Source organism: Anarrhichthys ocellatus, unplaced genomic scaffold (assembly GCF_004355925.1).
Source record: "Anarrhichthys ocellatus isolate YVR2014 unplaced genomic scaffold, GSC_Weel_1.0 scaffold19, whole genome shotgun sequence".
Lineage (NCBI taxonomy): Eukaryota > Metazoa > Chordata > Actinopteri > Perciformes > Anarhichadidae > Anarrhichthys > Anarrhichthys ocellatus.
In genome coordinates this window covers 6,452,963-6,470,975 of record NW_022280049.1, presented here as the reverse complement: position 1 = coordinate 6,470,975, position 18,013 = coordinate 6,452,963, and the positions used below count along the sequence as shown (strand labels likewise).

At 42.3% G+C, this 18,013-nt stretch overlaps 1 protein-coding gene across 4 annotated transcripts in view; it reads right to left on the bottom strand.

The window, feature by feature from the left end:
• nrg2b (neuregulin 2b) overlaps positions 1-18,013 on the bottom strand; it is a 66,016-nt gene that overhangs the window by 19,982 nt on the left and 28,021 nt on the right. Inside the window, exons 4-7 of one of the 4 annotated variants that reach the window (XM_031857648.1) lie at positions 17,629-17,755; positions 8,477-8,535; positions 5,204-5,227; positions 2,090-2,192 (exon numbers count right to left, since the gene is read on the bottom strand). In XM_031857648.1, the coding sequence (XP_031713508.1) occupies positions 2,090-2,192; positions 5,204-5,227; positions 8,477-8,535; positions 17,629-17,755 (313 nt within the window). The remainder of the gene's footprint in view (positions 1-2,089; positions 2,193-5,203; positions 5,228-8,476; positions 8,536-17,628; positions 17,756-18,013) is intronic. The other 3 variants (XM_031857649.1, XM_031857651.1, XM_031857652.1) reach the window with 3 other exon arrangements.

Here is an 18,013-nt window from a genome sequence, read left to right as displayed (position 1 = left end):
GGGGGGGAGTCCTCTTAAAATCTCTAAGACCTGAATGACTGTATGAGAGAGAGAGACACAGACAGAGAGAGAGAGAGAGAGAGAGGATGAGTGAGTGAGTGAGTGAGAGAGAGAGACTCTGATCTCTCTGGCAATCTTTCTCATTTGGAGATTGTCCTATGTTTTATCATTTACAGCTTACATGACTGTTGTCCTGCTCTGCCATGTCTTTCCTCGTCTCTCCCTCTTGTGTCGCGGTGTGTGTAAATGTCACTCGAATCAGGAAACTTATCAGAATACCCATATTTGATTGGCTGAGCTGCATCACGTATATCTCTAAATCATGTGTGTGCGCTTTTATTTTAAAATGGGGGGTCCTCTAAAAGTCTCTAAGACCTGAATGACAGTATGAGAGAGAGAGAGAGAGAGAGAGAGACACAGAGAGAGAGAGGAGTGCGTGTGTGTCTGTGTTTATCAACATCACTAATTAGCTTAATCAGAAACACCTGTGTCCTTGCAGCCTTTTCATGGAGATAAAGCAGGCAAACACCTCTCAAACAAATCCTCAAAACTCCCATAACTGTAGCTCCTATTGCTCCGATATTAATAAATGAGAGGAAGGATGACTTGAGAAACAGATCCTGTAAAAATTGTGTCTGTAGTGTAAAAAATGTGGCTGAACTGGCGATCTAGAAATGGGGTACCGTGTTCTGTGGAAGATGTTTTTGAAGCAAAATTTAACATTGGTCTCTATGGAGCAGAAAGTTGGTCTTCCTCTCAATAACAGGCTTCTGTACCAAATGTGTAAATCTGTGGGATTCCACAGTCATTTGTCTACGACAAGGACAATATTAGCTACTTCTACATCCAGAGATTATGCATGAAGAGTGAAGATTGTGGACACAGTGGGAAAAGACAAATCTTTTTTTCACAAGAATCTCAAGCTGCTCTTCACTCTAGCGGTGACATCACGCACTCTAAGCTGCGCAATACACACCCATTATAAAGTCAGAAAAGGAGTGAAAAAATCATAAAAGTTAAATTGCTGCAGTTCAAAAAGTTTAAAATGTATCAAAAAGCTGAATGATGTGGCATTTGAAAGTTGAAATGGTGTCTGTAGCTGAAAATATGAGGAAGTTGAAGGATTTGAAAGTTGAAGAAGTTTAAGAGGATTTGAACATTTTCTCCATTGAAATCCCATTCAAAATTAAAATTGCAAAACGTTTAATAATTCATAAAGCATAAGAGATAGAAATATGAAAAGTCATAGCAGAAATGTCATTAAAGAGCTGAACATTTTGATAGTTGAACGGTTTCTGTAGCTTAAAAAATGAAGAAGAAGAAGAGATGGGACGGAAGAAATATAAGAAGAATAAAGAGAAACAGGATAACAATAGTTGGAATGCTTAACAGCATTCCAACTATTATTCACTGTTCAGTAGTGGTAGAAAGTAACTCAGTACACTTACTCAAGTACTTTACTTAAGTTCAATTTTGAGGTACTCTACTTGAATGTTTCAATGTAATGCTAATTGGCAGCTGGTTTAAAAAATGCCATGAAAATCTATAAAACACGATGCTTTATTAAATATTAAGTCAGCAGTTCCAACCATTTTGGGCTTGGGACCTCTTGCAAAAAACTCTGTGTGTAGTTGGGGCCTTCCGTCACATTTCTATGAGTTAATAGCAGTTCCATCAAAGAGTGATTTCCTCTCTAAACATCTCAGATGATTTCCTTTAAATAACAAAGTCCAAAGTTGTGAAATTATCCAATGTTTCACAAAAACAAGAAAATTGGAGAAAAATTTAAAAGTGTGTGTGTGTGTAGAATCGTTTTTTTCCTTCTTTACTGCCCCATTTATGATCTCACGGCACCTCAGATTTGTATTGTGACCCTTTGGAGCACTTGACTTAAAGCTAACTGTATATAAGCTGGTGGAGCTTCACCCTGACACAGTGGTGCATCAGTAACCATCTAATAATACAGTATATCATAATATATCACTCACAGGAGAAAAAAACATTTCCTTTTTCTACAGTGGGTTACTTTGAAGGTTTGGAGCCTTTCATAAATAGGGAGTGATTGATGTTCCCTTCAAAAGACACATACTTGGTTTTGCAGTAGGCCACCACACAAACGATGCCAACCACCAGCAGCGCCACGCAGATGCCTGTGATCGTCAGCACCCGCCTCTGATAGAGCTCCTCGGCCTCTGTGGACAGAAACACACGCACACGCAGACGCACACACATGTTCGCACACATCCATGCATTGCAGACAGACAATCACAAGACAGACAAGAATACACGCGCACACACAGACACACACGCACACACACACGAAACAGCATGAGCGATACTCCATTGATGGTAGCTACAGAAACAGTTTTCTCCCTATTATCTGCTGCCATCCTGTCCCCTGTGCTGCCTATGAAACAACTCTTGCTCTACAATGTCACATGCCTTTTAATTTTAACTGTACTTCAGTCAAACAATGCTACTACTACAACGCAGGAGTAATTATACAAGCTCACAAATACTAGGATGAAAGGCTGAGCTGTAAACCTGCATCCTGACACAGACTTCCTGCTGTCCCTACACAAGTCAATTTACAATGGCCATGGGGATGTAATGCTACAGATGGCACTGGTGGGGATCTGAATGCATGCCTGGATGGATGGGATCAAAAAAGAAGGAAAGCATTTTTTGTTCAAAGTGTTGACACCGCAATGGCCTGAGAGTGTAACATTTTAGTATTCACAAAGCTCACCATAACTATAACTGTCACAATTTGTATGTTATTTTAACATTCGTTAATTAATTTATATATTTAAGATATAGTGAATATGTATTAATGATCATTTTATATTTTTATATGTTCCTGTGCTTGTATGAACCGGTGATGTTTTGTATGCTATCGTTTCACTGAAGCCTGTGGTGAGTCATACTGAAGGCCCCTTTTTGGTAAAAAAGACAGTGAGGCATTTCTAAAGTTACTTTTTGAAACTGAGTGGTTTCCTCCCACTGTGAGCGGAGTTTCTATTTTTTGTCACAGCAAACATCATTAATCTCTAACCCTTGTTTTAAAAAGAAACATTAAATGGTAACAGCAAGCTGAAAGCAGCTTTTTGCTGCCCTCTCTGGTTGAACTTTTCGAGCCTGTTTCACCTCTGACCTCTTGGTTTAGAATGTAGTTGGTGAAACCGTTTACACTCCCAACTCGTCAAAAAACGCTGCTTGGTCAGTGCCCTTCGGCGTCTGTACCGTCGCACCAAGGCACCCTTTAGTGTCTGTATGGGACACACCGGGCTGTCAACTAACTGCCGAGGTTAACATTAACTAAAGTTCATTTTGAAAAGAGACCGTTTGCATATAATGATCAGTGTGACTTAAACCGTAGGTCTACAGAACAAGCTGCAGTAATTGACGAGTTAGGAGTGAGATCGTGTTGGGTTGGGTGGGGTCAGGAGTGTGCTTTGTTGCACCAGGAACCATCCCCAACAGTGATGTCACAAGGTCCTGGAGTACTCTTCTACATCACTGCTGCAAGGCGAGAAGTTAAACCACTGGAGGTCAGCAAAAAAGGATTTTTAGGATGTGTTAAGTTATTTTATTAACTGGACTGTATCTAAACCTAACCCCAATTTTAAGTTTTTTTCACTTTTGTGTCATAGTAAAGAACTTGCCTTTTGGAACATCTCGATTTTGGATTGCATTACACTGAACTACATCACATACACTCATTACATTCTAACAGGTTTGTGGTGATGCTGTGTGAATACGTCGCTATCTCAGTGTCTTCGTGTTAATTCAGATTTCTGGGCCTGCCGTGGTGTAACACTCAGAACAGAAAGAGCAGCGACACCATGACAGAAGGAGCAACAAAGGGAACAGAACATGAGGAGAAGAGGGAGGGTATTGAAGAAGAAAAGGGTAGGTGGTGAGGAAGAAGGAGCAGGAGGAAACATGTAGACAGAGGGAGATGAAGGGGGGCTGAGAGGGGAGCAGGGGCGTGTCCAGGAGAAAGGCCCATGGAGGAACTGGTATGACTTTGTCCCCTTATCAATTAAAACTGGATTATACAGGCCCTTGGACTGTTAGTTACGGCCAAATTAAAACCCCTGAAGCTCAATTATTGTTTTTCAATGTCATAAACCTTCTGTTGTTACTTTCAATGATTCTTCTCACTTTAGACTAAAACTGAAACTATCTGCTCGGCACAGGGACTTCTATGTTTAGCCGTCTGTCTATTCATCAAGCTGTGGATCGTTGAGAAGAACGTTGGTTGTAAACACGGTAAAATACATCAGAAAGCTGAATTGATTGATTTATTGTATTTCTGAGATCAGATTGAAACGGGGGTTGAATCGAAGAATGTTCCCCTTTACCCAAGTCATCATCTCACTATTCCCCAACCACCCCCCCCCCCCGCCTCAAAAACCTCTAGACACGCCACTGAAGAGGAAGCAAAGGGGGATAGGGAAGGAGGGGGGGGGGTTAAATAAAGGGCCTCTGTAGGGATTGACAAGCCTACGAGAGCCTCGGCCCGGCATTGTGTGTGTGTCACCGGGTACTGATACAGAGAGGCAAAAGGAAATGGGAAGGCGTGCTCGCTGGCACAGTGGAGCCAACGGCAAGCGTGATTTAGGACAGGCAAGCTCTCGACTCTGACACCGAGTCAATCAAGGGCAGAATAATAAGAATAAGGACAGACTATGTGGTCAGGCCTTTTGCTCACTTTTGGCAACGCTTTGCAAAAATACTCGCAGCTTGCATGTTTTTATTCGACAGGCCGCTGAAGCCAATATGCACATTGCCAAAGCCCAGAGGACGAGCCAGACACTTGTATTTATCGAAGAGGTGAAACATTCTCTGGTTTCTGGACAAAGAGGGTATAGCTTTTGCTCTGACACGGCGTCCAGATAAACACAGCTTTGATTTGTAACAGGCCCAATACGCTCTAGTACTTTCATTCATTAATGAATCCTTCCCAGTTAATATGTCTTTCTCAAATGTCTAAATTTGTCAGACTGTAGGAGGAGTGCATGCAGAGAAGGGAGGTTACGTGTCTTAAAAGCAGGTTAGTGGGCAGGAGAAAAAGAGGGACAGGTTGAGGGAGACCCAGTTGTTGGTTTTAGAAAGAAGATGGCACAGTAATGTGTGACTGTGATAGGATCTTGGCAAACCCTTTAAGCACAGCAAAATGAATAATAATGTTCCATACCCATAAATTCAATTCTGAGAAGCTCTGCCAGCGCAGAAAGTTGTCGTGGTAAAAAGGAAAGAGACAGATAGGGTCAGGTGTAAAGTCCACTTTGGAGCAAATATATTATTTTCATATATACGCTGAACCAGGATATGTTAATTAGTGCAGTCAATCCTAGTGATTGACATGTGTACCGTCCAGTAACAGACAGACAACTCAGACAGCCTCAGCTCTGTGACCCCCAGAAACGATAGGAAAAAAAACAAACAAACTGAACCAAACAAAATCAAAAGCGAAGGGAGAAAATGAAGCAAAGGCAGAGGGAAAGAGAAGCCACCAGGCAGGAAACGGCATGCAGAGACAGACGGACAAAGACAGCAAGACAGGAAGCCACATCACTTACTGCTATATTTACTAGACCTTATTTCTGGAGTAAACAACAGACAGAAAAAAAGGGAAACAAAACAAGACAAAAGGAAAAAAAAAAAGATAAAAAAGATAAAAAGCAGTGAGTTACTCTGCAACATAAAAACACAGTACAGTCGATGAGGCTGGCACGGCAAATGGGGGCGGGCGCTGTAACTCGTTTGACTAATGGCAATTGTGTGCCTTTGTATTGATTACAGCATACCTCTTGTAAAGCACTTTGTCCCGCTACTGCTGCGTATACAGCCAATATAACCTTTCATAGGATTTATGATTTACAGAGAAATCTTCTCAACATTCCCAATTTCCATGGCGTTGCATGCATTACGGGCTGTAAAGAGAGACGCGCATACCAAAAGCCAGCCAATCTTGTGTGCACCCTGACCATAACTCTACATGTTGACAGTGCGTGATGATTGTGCCACTGGAAAAGCAGGCAGACAACAAAAACAACATGGATCCAAAACAGCAGAGAGCGTCGCTTCAACTGACAGAGAGAGCGCCGCAATGCAAAAATAAAAGCACACAGACAGATTTCAGCATGTAGACAAGGCTTGGGTGAAGGGGTCAAAATAAGCAGACATTACATACAGTGTGATTTCTTATGATGTGAAACCTGGTCTTGGTTTAAATTAGACATTATTCCGTGTGGAAACTTCCACATCAGATAATTGTGGCATGGAGCAACATTGTAAACGCTGGAGAAAAGGAGAGGGTCATTTGTATCCCCCTGTTTTATCTCCCTGTGATTGCTGGGCCAGTAACAGCAGCATGACACTGTCGATGGAGGGAGGAGCACTTTGTTTTCAGTATGAAAGTAGCAAGGCCAAACCTACAGGAATCATTGAAACTTTTTTTTTTTATGTCCTGGGAACTCTGGTTGCCTACCAATACTGAGATATGTGTTTCAGTGTGACTGCCCATGCAATCACAGGAGAGTGACAAAGCACGCTCCCATTGTCACACCGATGATTTAAAGGACTAGCTAGACATTTTTGAGAATCTGTGTATGTGCTTTCTTTGCTGACAGAGAATCGATATCACTCTCGTGTTTGTACAGTAAATATGAAGCTAGAGCCAGGATACTGTTAGCTTAGCTTAGCATAAAGACTGGAAGCAGGGGGGACACAGCCTGGCTCTGTCCTGAGGTAACCTCAGGCTATCAACGATACACAAAGTCACTGCTTCTTTGAGGTGCTAGTTGGTGGATTTTGTTACTGTTGGACAGAGCCAGGCTAGCCTTCTCCCCCGGTTTTCAGTCTTAATGCTAAGCTAAGCCAAACATTAAAAAAGACCACTTCATAAATAAGTTTAAAACACTGAATACAAGGTGTTTTTGCTTGTAGTAAGTAAAAAAAATAAAAATAAAAAATCTGCCAAGTGAAAATTCGTAAGATTTCTTGAAAATAAGATACAATGTTTAGGCCTTTAAACATAAAAAGAGATCTCAAAGTTAGCTGGTCGAGCTTTATTTCTCTAGTATCAGGAAGTGTTGTGTGTCATGTTAAGCCTGTAACACTCAAAAGAAGTATTTCTTCATTTAATAAGATATTCAAGATGCCTTGCCTAAAAACAAGTCTCTATATCTCACAGTAATGTTTAGAGCGGATTGTGTCTTATATTAAGTGTTTAGTAATTAGACAAATAAACCTGGTGAGGTTCTGGGTTTTTGCAGTGAATCTTTCCTGGCTGATGTTTCATTTGCAACACACAATAAGAGCATTTCACAAAAATGTCAAACTACTCTTTTAATTCAATTACTCTGTGATGAGAAGCAAAACGTGTGACACCATTTTGAACATATTAGAAGTCAACCCTCGGACAGTTCAGGCGACATTTAGCCACATGCCATAATGCAAGATTTCATCAGATGATCCATGGATGCTCAGAGAGAAAACAACAGGATATCACATTCATTACTGTATGATTTATCCTAATTCATTTCAGATTCCACTGATATGATATCAAGAATCTCCGCTTATATGAAAATCAATATCACAAAGGGTATCTCAGAAGGATATATCCGTATGTGATGTTTTCAGATCTCATCACATTAAGACTTGAAATGTTGACCGTATTCTAACTCTAAATCCCATCCTCATTCGCCTGCCAAATTATTTGGGTATTGGATAGCTTCTAGTAATGACTGGCGGCTGTTCAGAACAATGTCAGAAGGACTTGCATTGTTCTCCATTTAAAGCCTTCAATTCTCAGTCGTGCTCCTACTCCAAAAGCTAAAATCAATGAAAGATTTCTCTCTTTGTTTAAAAGACAGGCACAGCATAGAGTGAGAGCTGTCAGCAGTGTATTAATAGTTTACATCCACATAGTTTAGCCTTGATGGTTTCTTTTTTTTACTGCTAAAGCTCTAAACAGCACCGATGGACCATATACAAAGAAAAGGGACAAAGTGTTCCAATAAAATCAAACAACCTCCTGCATTTATTTAGAATCGTGTTAATTCTCTGTCTCCTCCGTTTCTCTTTGTGCAGCTCTCTGGATCAAGCTGCAACAGAAGTATTGTGTGTGCAATTCACAGCTTAACAATACAGAACTTTTAAAATGTAGGAGTAGGCACAATGTAAACACGTAACGTGCTTATAAAATATCTCGACTGTTTGTCTCTGGTGACCCGAGTAGCACCACGGAAGAACCAGGGAAGACAGGGAGAGGAAGGGGTGGACACAGAGGCATGCAAATCACACACACATACACACACATGTTAACGTACATGAAAAACAAGAGCAGGTTTTCAAACACACACATACACAAACATACACACAGAGCGCTCCCTCCATCCAACCCCTTCGATGTAGCATGCAGCATCTCAGTGAGAAGGAGACAGACAAGAGCAAATGGACATACTGTAGAAATCTGCCATGACGGAGTTTTGACAGCGGTCCCCCGTATAGTCATTGGGACACCTGATGGAGGGAAAACAAGACACAGGGGGGAGGGGGAGGGGGGTTAAGATACAGAGGGAAGAGAGGGGGTCAAACAGGAGGAAAGAGAGGAGAAGTACACGAAGACAGATCGTGAGAAGGGGGAGAGAGAGAGAGAGGAAGGGGAGGAGGGAGACATAAGAGAGCAGAGAGATGAGGGATTAGAAACAGCACAATCCACCAACTACAGAGAGAGAGATGACCTGCATACCGTGACATCACCGCCATCAATATGACATCACCGCTACAGTTAAGACATCATCACAGTCACGAGGGTCATGTGATGGTGGCGCAGGAAGTAGGAGGGGTCAATTGAACGGCCGTCGGCCTCCGACCCCCCCTTTCACGCACAAACACTGATGCACGCAAGCACATGGAAACACACTCACGACTGCCTAACCTAATTCTGGACTCTCATTCGTTGCATCCGTTTCTTAAGCCCTGACTAAAACCATGATGAAATAGAAACGCCAAGCAAAGGAAAATGTTTAAATAAAGCATAAATCATGTCTGTAAAAACTGTAATATGTCAGACAAGCTCAGTTTATACGTTTAATATTTGTAAAACAAAAACACATGATGTCATCTCCATGTAAAGTCTAACATATGAGCGATCAGAGAGCGGGAGAGGGACGCGATGCACGTGCTGTGAGTCTCACAAAGCAGAAGCAAAGTAAGAGGAGAGAAGATCTGTATGTTGGGTGAGGAGGATATGTTCAAATGAATGAATGGGTTCTTCATACCCTATTAAATTCTCCTCAATACATGCATGTTCTCATGATGTCTTTAATTTAAGTCCGGCGTTATGGAGTGTGGGGTAGAGGTGTGAGAAAATATCAATACACATGAGAATCGCTATGTTTTGTAATACTGTTATTGATTCTTTAAAAAAGAAACTATCGATTTTGAATCAATAGTTTACATGCAAAGAAGCACAAAAGGTAGTGCTGTGATGTTGGATATTACAGGGACTGTGATGAATGCGAATGCAGATCCCACTGTTCTGACTGCATAAAAAAAGATGACATGCGTTGTGTTCTTTATACTAAGATAGTTTTCCTATAATTAGATTTTAAAAATCACATTATATCCTCTTGCTGACAGTATCGCAGTATGTTGAATCGTAACCCCTGTATCACGATACACATGGTACGGCCGGATTCTTGTACACCTTTCTTCATCTTTAACTTTGTCTGTCTGCTGTTTGGCAGCAGGAAGCGCACAGGCTTTTTCACTGAAAACAGCTTTTTGCTTTTGCTGAAATAAAGGCCGACGAGAGCTGCGAGTGTGAACCAAAACATTAACGTTTTGGGCCATGAAACCCAAACAAAGAGCCTGAAGAAATTGTAAAGTTCTGTCGAGCTGGGGGAAACTGCACTCTGACATTGTTCTGTGGGTTCGTCACAAGTGCTGGATCAGAAAACAAAATAAAACAAAACAGATCTGCACACTCCCTGCACTTATATTCAATTGAGCAACATTTCGACATTTCACTTTGTCAGGCATGGTCAAATGACCATTACAAAATATATAGTCACACACACACGCACACACACTGTTCACTCAGGCGGCCGGGATCTGCATGATAGTCAATCTACACTCATGTTGGGAATAACATAGCCTCAAAAAGGGGGCACCAATATGTTGGGAACGTAAAGGAGCGTGTTTGGGTTATCAGCATCTAAGAAACTAAATTCTTGACATCAATAGAATTATTAATGTCAGTAACAATTATTAATAATAATGGGGCACCACCCTGCGAACAGGGACCAATAACCAAACAATAAACTAAGTCTCATAATTAGTGTTCACTCGCAATGTCAATAGTCTGAGTACTATTACACATTCAGAGTGAAAGTGAAGGTTTAAGTTCGAGCACAGACCACATATACAGCTATCATCACAATACACATGCACACAGTAATCACAGACAGCTGCTCTTTAAAATATAACAGAGTTTATTACGTTCCAATACTAATGATCTAGTCAACTAATATCTAAACTATTAACAACTATACATTCATGAGCACGCTATCTAAAATCAACAGACGATTGAAAAGAGGAGGGAGTGTGTGTGTGTGTGTGCGTAAGGAGGAGGAGCGAGGGAACAGCTCAGCGACGTATGACGTGGTTGGGACGTGGTGACGTCTCTCATGCGCGGAGTCAAAATGGCGGATAGCCAACAGGAGACCTGGCGTCTATAAGTGCCGGTAGCCGTTTAGCACGTAGCTACATTAGCTCAAAGCTATATGTGTGTGTGGATTAGTAAAAGAGAAGGGAAAGGAACAAAACAAAATGAAACAAAACAAAAGATTAAGATCCTCTGCGCCGCGCTGGAGTACGGAAGATTGCTCTCTCAGCCAGGGGAGCAAGAACCGCGACTCTTTGTCTCAGCCGGCGGTTCTGACCTCCTGAACTGATGAGAAGCAACTTCGACCTCACTGCGGCTGTCTCGACACGAATCACGGTAGCATAGAATACACGGTAACTTCTACACAACACTAGCAATTTCAGGGATCGCCAGTGTCGGTGATCATAAAGCGTATACCACGTTATAAAATTGAACAGTACTTTAAGCACACAAACAAGATAAAATAAACACAAATGAACTCTCTCTAACTCTGCCCAGACTCTATTTCGCCTTACGGTACGATGCAATCATGGTGATTAAGGGGGGTTCTTCTGAGCTTCGGTGGGCTCAGGCAGTGCGGCTGCGGGCCGCGGGAGGTGTTCTCTCGGTGATAGAGAATCGCTTCGTCTGGATGAGGGACGTTCGCGTCCTTATGGCCGGAGCAAGCGAGGCGCTTGGTGGAGAGTGGAAGTTCTCTCTCTCTCTCTCTGAAGAAGTCTTGCTTCTTCACTTCTGCAGGACTAAAAAGGGGTTCGCTTCGTGGATACGAACAAAGATAAAATAGACAGTTTGGTGAATTCGGCCAGCGAATATAAACTGTTAGACCTAGGATTTGGTTGAAAAGGGAAACAACGTTGGTGTGCTCCCTAGCTCGACGGAGGTCGAAGGGAAAAAGCATTGAGGTGGGGGTTGCAGGTTGTTTTGTAGAACGGTGGCTGAACCACAGGGGTCCTGGGGTGTCTTGACTCTCGGCCAATTAGATTGCAGCGCTGCTTTCAGGTACCTTCAGGAATGCATAGTTTTTGGGGGAGCAAGATCGTCTTACCGGAGGTCCCGCCTCGGCATCCCTGCTCTCGTCCAATGAGAGCAGTGTGGCATTTCGGGGAGGAAACTCACACCCTAATGTGAATTTCTTCAGAGTTGGGGTTTGGTGCTCATCAAACTACAATCAGGATGAAACCTTTGCTTGCAAAAGGCAAGGCCTGACTCTCTTTGTTCCACAGCACATGTCGAAGCCATATAGTCAGATCCCAACACTCAGACTGGACCAGAACAGAGTTGAATATCACTGTCTGATACTCCCATATAGGGGAGGAAGCATTGACTAAGAGCAACCCCCATTACACATACAAACCTGTACTCATTTCATCCACTGTCACTATAAATATCGGAGCAGCGTCAAAGCAGCTTTAAATGCATTATATTGGACATGAAAAATGTGCAAAATCAACGACCGTATTAACGCACAAAATGTGGACGGGATAAGGGATTATGTAAACAGACGTACTGTGTCACTGACCTCCTGGATATGTTCTGCTATTCTCATGGCTTCATCAACACGATAGAGTCACAGCTGTGGTTAGAGCTCTGATAAGCAGTCAGAGTGCCGTTGAATGTGCCTTTTAGAGGTCAGCGTATTTTCAGGTCAAGGTTTAATGAAGCTTGCGGTGCAAACACCCAGCAGGAAATCAAAGCGGTGTGCCCTGTTACATCATGCACATGCAGTGGTTCGGGAGAGTGCAGCTGAAATGAAAACACCGATCGTTGCTTTGTGTAATGCTGTGTTTGTGCGTGATAGCCTGGTAACCCATCTCAAACTCGTCACGACAACAAATCCCTAAATGAACCCTGTAGTCTAAGCCTCACAGAATGAGGATTTGTCAAAATGCCGACAAATGCAAAAATTGTGTATAATTTAACTGGTTTTCACAAGAGTAGAAGTCTAAGAGTGACACACACACACACACACACCGAGCCCTCCACAGTGTGTGAGCGTGAAAATGGTTGGAATAGGTTTGGGTATTTCTTGGGCATAAATAACAGCAACAGTTTACATGCAGCTGCAGAATGTGGTGTTTTTGTTTCTGGATGGGTGGCGAGCTGTCAGCGACACCACGGGCTGAATATGATTCATATTCATGCAACAGCCATCACACTCACAACACTGAAACCAACAAGGAGGCTCCTTGCTGCATCACAGTCACTGGTGAATTGATACGTATACATGGTCCAAATGATTGTTATTTGTGTTACTTTTGATGCTTAGTACGACTTTCTTATCAGCGCTGTAGAATGAAAATCGACAGGACCTCATTTCAATTGATGTCCTTGAGAAAAATATTTTTGAGAGAGTGCTCCAAATTCTGAAATGTCTTGAATTATGTGTAATGATGAGTGTGATGGCTTTTACCCAGCCAGGCATAATTGATTTAATCTCGTTATTGCCATAAGTGATAGTAGATCAGTGTTTACTGCAGTCAAATAGGCATGTTAAAGAAAACGTGGTCCAACTGCAGTGCACATTATACTGAAGATGAATCACAGCAATTGATGACCCACAGTGCTATGATATCATGGGTGTGGCCCCATTACAGTCATTATAGGATAGCAGAGGCTCTCTGCCTCTAATAGCCATGTTGTATTTATTACAGTGATTTAGTAGCAGGTCACCAAATTCATCCGGTTTATAAAGCAACGAACCCCGTCTACCCCCATGTATATACTCTCCGTATAACTGACTGGGGATCCTTTTCTCCTCTTTCTCACCACTAAAGAGACAACTTGCATTTTGAATCAATTACAGCAAAAACCCTCGGAAGAGCCCACTCAGCAATTTCCCATAGAGTTATAAATAGAGCAGAGAGAGAGAGGTGGGAGACACTCGGAGCAGAGGCAGCCCTACGCCGGCAGAGTTTTTTTACTGTATATCATTTATTTTTTCTCCTTCGCCTCTTTTCTTTCTCTCTCTCTCTCTGCCTCTCATTTCCCTTTTTTTTTTACCTGCCCATGCTCCCCTTCCCTTATGTTCTTTCAGCCCTGAGAACGAGCACAGAGGGGAAGGAAAGCCAGCACACCTTTTGTTACAACCATCTGAATGAAAGCAAAGCCTGTGATTCCTTTTGTTACATTCAACATACGCAGATCGAATTTAAGAGCCCCCCACAAACACACACACACACACACACACACACACACAGACAGCCGTGAACATTATGACATTATGTCCAGGCATCAATACCAGCCTGAACTCATGGCATTTGTAGATAAGACTAGATTAAATTAACTTTATTGATTCAAATGGGGAATTTGCCATTTTCAACCTATAGCTGGGAATACATGGGCTAATGTTTACGGCTGGCTGCCAGACTAGAGCTTAGCAACAAAGTTCAGATCAATCAGAATCAGAGCTATCTGCCACTCTACACAGAACGCTTTAACACAGGTTGAAAGGAAGATTGAGTAAGCAAGACATACCGAGCAGCTCGCCGGGGGGCATGTTTGTATGTACTGATCTCCACTTTAACCTCCACTCTCTGTTTCAGCCAGGGTGCCTTTCTGTATATGTGCCGTCCTCCACTTTAACCTACAGACTCCATTTTGCAGTACAGCATTACTTTCCCCTTCAGGGAAGAGGAGATTATACGTTTCCATGGTCGCCACAAAAGAGCTTGCAAATACCACCTCAAATTTCAGGGATAGTAACAGTTTTTTGCCGCCTGTCAGTGCTGTTGCAGTGCACCGATTCACAGCTGTTGTGCAGAACGGTGAGTGGCTTGGCGTGTGAGTGTGAGTGGGGGTCTACATATCTCTGAAGTGAACAAGCCGGGCAGACAGATGACAGCGGTCTTATTTACATCCTGTTATCCACTGGCCCAAACAGACAGGCCAACAAAGAATGACAAAGCTGAGAAGCAACAGTAACTCTCTGGAAACTGCTGGCTGGTCCGCTGCTACCTTGCTAGCCGGCTGTAGCTTCTTGAAAATGCAGCGTTTTTGTATTTAGAACAATCACACACATGGAGGTTGGGAAAATCCTACCATTTTGTACTCCTAAATTGCTATATACGCATCTCATAACGTCTATATGCACCCTCTCGAACTAAGTTTTTCTGCTTGTCAGCATCATGAAAAAAATGATTTATCCTTCAGCGATGACCGGAAGGTATGTATATCAGATGAGAGATAGTGAGAAAGGCCGGGGGAGAGAGAGTGAGGAGGGGAAGCAAGGGATGTATATATATATATATATATATATATATGTATATATATATGTATATATATATGTATATATATAAAGAGAGAGAAATGGAAATGAAGAAACAAAGAGTGTAGATCTGGAACAGGCAGCAGAAGGATCTAAGGATGGATTTCTAGCAGATACATTCAATTGTATATGAAGCATCACACCACAAAGCTCTTGATTATGCACGCCTATACACGCCATCTGTTATCCAACATCAGGGGGAAGACTTTGATACACATCTACAAAATTATCCTGTATGTATGGCAAGTTGGAACTGAAAGATTACAAGCTCCAGTTCAGAAAATATACATTTCTGTGAAAAAACAAAGGCTTTTTTCTTAGCTTAGCTTCATACAACGCTTTGGTTGCAAATACAGTTTGTATTTAAGAAACACTGCATTGAGCATACAGTCATTGGCATATTGTGCCATTCAATGTGTACCAAAGATGAGCAATGTTACCAGATAATTGCTAATTTGATGCAATTTCCTACTTGCCTCTATGTTGTAGCCAGTGTCTAATTTGTCTTAGTAATAAGTTGATATAACACAGCAGTGATTCATCTGAAATCCAGTTTTTTGCACTTGCTGTTCTAAACACCTACTAGTCTGGTAGCTCTTTCCTGAAAAACAAAATCCTCCCACTCACAGGAAGTGATGCATTTTATGATAACAGTTTATTTCATAAAAGGAGAAGAAGGAGGACGACAGTAGATACTTAGCACGCAGTGAACCGTGTTCACCGCTCCTAGTCTGCGTCAACGCAGTTGTTTTATTACTACATTTCAGATCCAGCTTGCCATGAACGTGACCATCAGTTTGTGAAGCGTCTCGTCCTGTTTCCTCCCTACTGGGACACCACAAAACATGGTGACGGAAAGTCACAGAGAAAAGGAGGAAATATTTAGAAGACTAATGTTCATCAGACCTGAGTTGTGTGTGTGTGTGTGTGTGTGTCTTACTCACATTATCCGTCTACAGAAGCCATCACCGGTTAAATGTGTTCAGAGTATTCAAATAGAATCACACAGGCAAAAAACACAGAAAGAGGCCTACATGTAATTTCGAAAGCCTAAACTGGTTTAAACCATACCAACCCCATCAGATGTTAAAATCTCACCTATGTGTGAGATTTGGTTCAAGTTGAGGTTCTGCCTTGTTTTGAGTGTTTCCTTCTCCTTGTTCTTCTTTAAACTGACCCACACACACGTACACATACTCACACATAGAGGCTGTGCTTTCATACACACTTGGCGTGTAAGTGTGGCCTCCATTGTGTGTCTTATTGCGCTTTTAAATAACAGGTAGTATGCTTGTAATTTTATAGTTTGTTGGTTTATAATATTATTGTTAGAGACAAATAAACTCTGTTATATTTTAAAGAGCAGTTTTCTGTGAGTGTGGACTAGTATTTTGACTATTGACACTCTGAGTGAACACCAATTTTAAGACTTTGTCCACAGTTTGGTTATTGGTCCCTGATCCCAGGGTATTGACCCGTTATTGGTAATATATGTTGATAATCTTTATTACATTTCATTTTCATACTTGCTAATAACACGCTCCTGCCAGATCCCAACAGGCAATACTGTCAGACTTATTACTAGTCAATATTTTCTGCAAGCTATTACGAATATGCAATACTGTGATTATGGTTAATGTATCTATTATAGCTGCTAACAGTGGCTAATGACAGACGGTTGTGAGTGACAATGAATAAGTAAAACAAAACAGATTTGAGTGTGCAGCCTCACTGATAGCTGAATCTAACTATAAACAAATAAAACTGTCTGTCTGTCTGTCTGTCTGTCTGTCCCTCACATACCTCCAGTCCATCAGATCTGTTTCACACTTGGCGGGTGCATTGATGGGGTTCCAATGACATGCAGTGTTGAATTTGGTGCAATATGGACACGCACCAAACGGACATGCTGAGAACTGGCACTGCACTAGTAATAAACTTCAGGACAATCCAAATCACTCTATGTGTTTGAGTGTCTTCTCCCCTGTCCTCTGTGCTTTACTCGCTGCCCTCAGCATGCAAAGCATTTCGTACATGCCAACAGAGTGACCGACAACAGAGGCAGCAGCTAATATACTACGTCAGCGGGATGTCCTCTTAAACTGTTCATGCTTGTGAAGTTCCTCTGAGCAATACTGTACATATGCAGGTCAGTGCTAATCGTTTCCATTGGATTCTACCAGCATATTGCTAACAGGTGGAATTCAAGGCACCAGGTTTGTATATTGTATATTTTCTTACACCTTTGCATTTCTTCCCATTATTTTCATGACTTTCAGGAACCAGAAGCATTTTCTGAGGTGAGCAGTCACAAGCAAACTTCACTCACTGTAAACTCAAGTGATCCGCTTGGGAGCAAGATACAACCGGTTTGAATGCATGCGGACATAATGTCCAAGTTCTGATCTGTTTGAGCCGTCTGCTTTATATAAAAACGTGTTGAAAACTGTAAATATGCCGATGGACACAATGCGTAGTGAGTGGCTGCAGTGGGCCGCAGATGCGTGTATGTGGGGAGGGTACAACCACGCAACAGAAGACAAGGCGGTGCAGTGACCAGCGACACAGTGTCTGAGACCAGAGAGACGGAGACAGAGAGAGAGAGGGAGGCAGGAGAGACGGGGAAGCAACTACACATCGATGACTGAGGGGACGGGGGGCGACCGAGCAACCGACTTACTTGCAGGACAGCTGGTTAATACCATGTATGAAGTAACAGTCTCCTCCGTTGACGCAGTGGGCCTTCTCGGATTCGTTGCAGCGCCTGGCGTGACTCACACCTGGAGACGGGGTGGTGGTGGTCACTACTAGGAGGACAATCAGACAGAAAACAGATTCAAAGAATGCTGTCATCACACGGTGCTCAAACGTTATGGCAGCCACAGGACTAGCTATCATACCACACTGTGCCACATACCTCTCAGACCTCTTAAGTGAATTTCAAAGAGCTTAGTGTAACAACTCTATCTACTTTTTGGGCAGGCATCAGTCACCTCTCTGTGCTCGCTGCAGCTCTGGAGCTCACAGCTGCTGGTGGAAAGAGCCAGGCTCAGTCGGATACAACC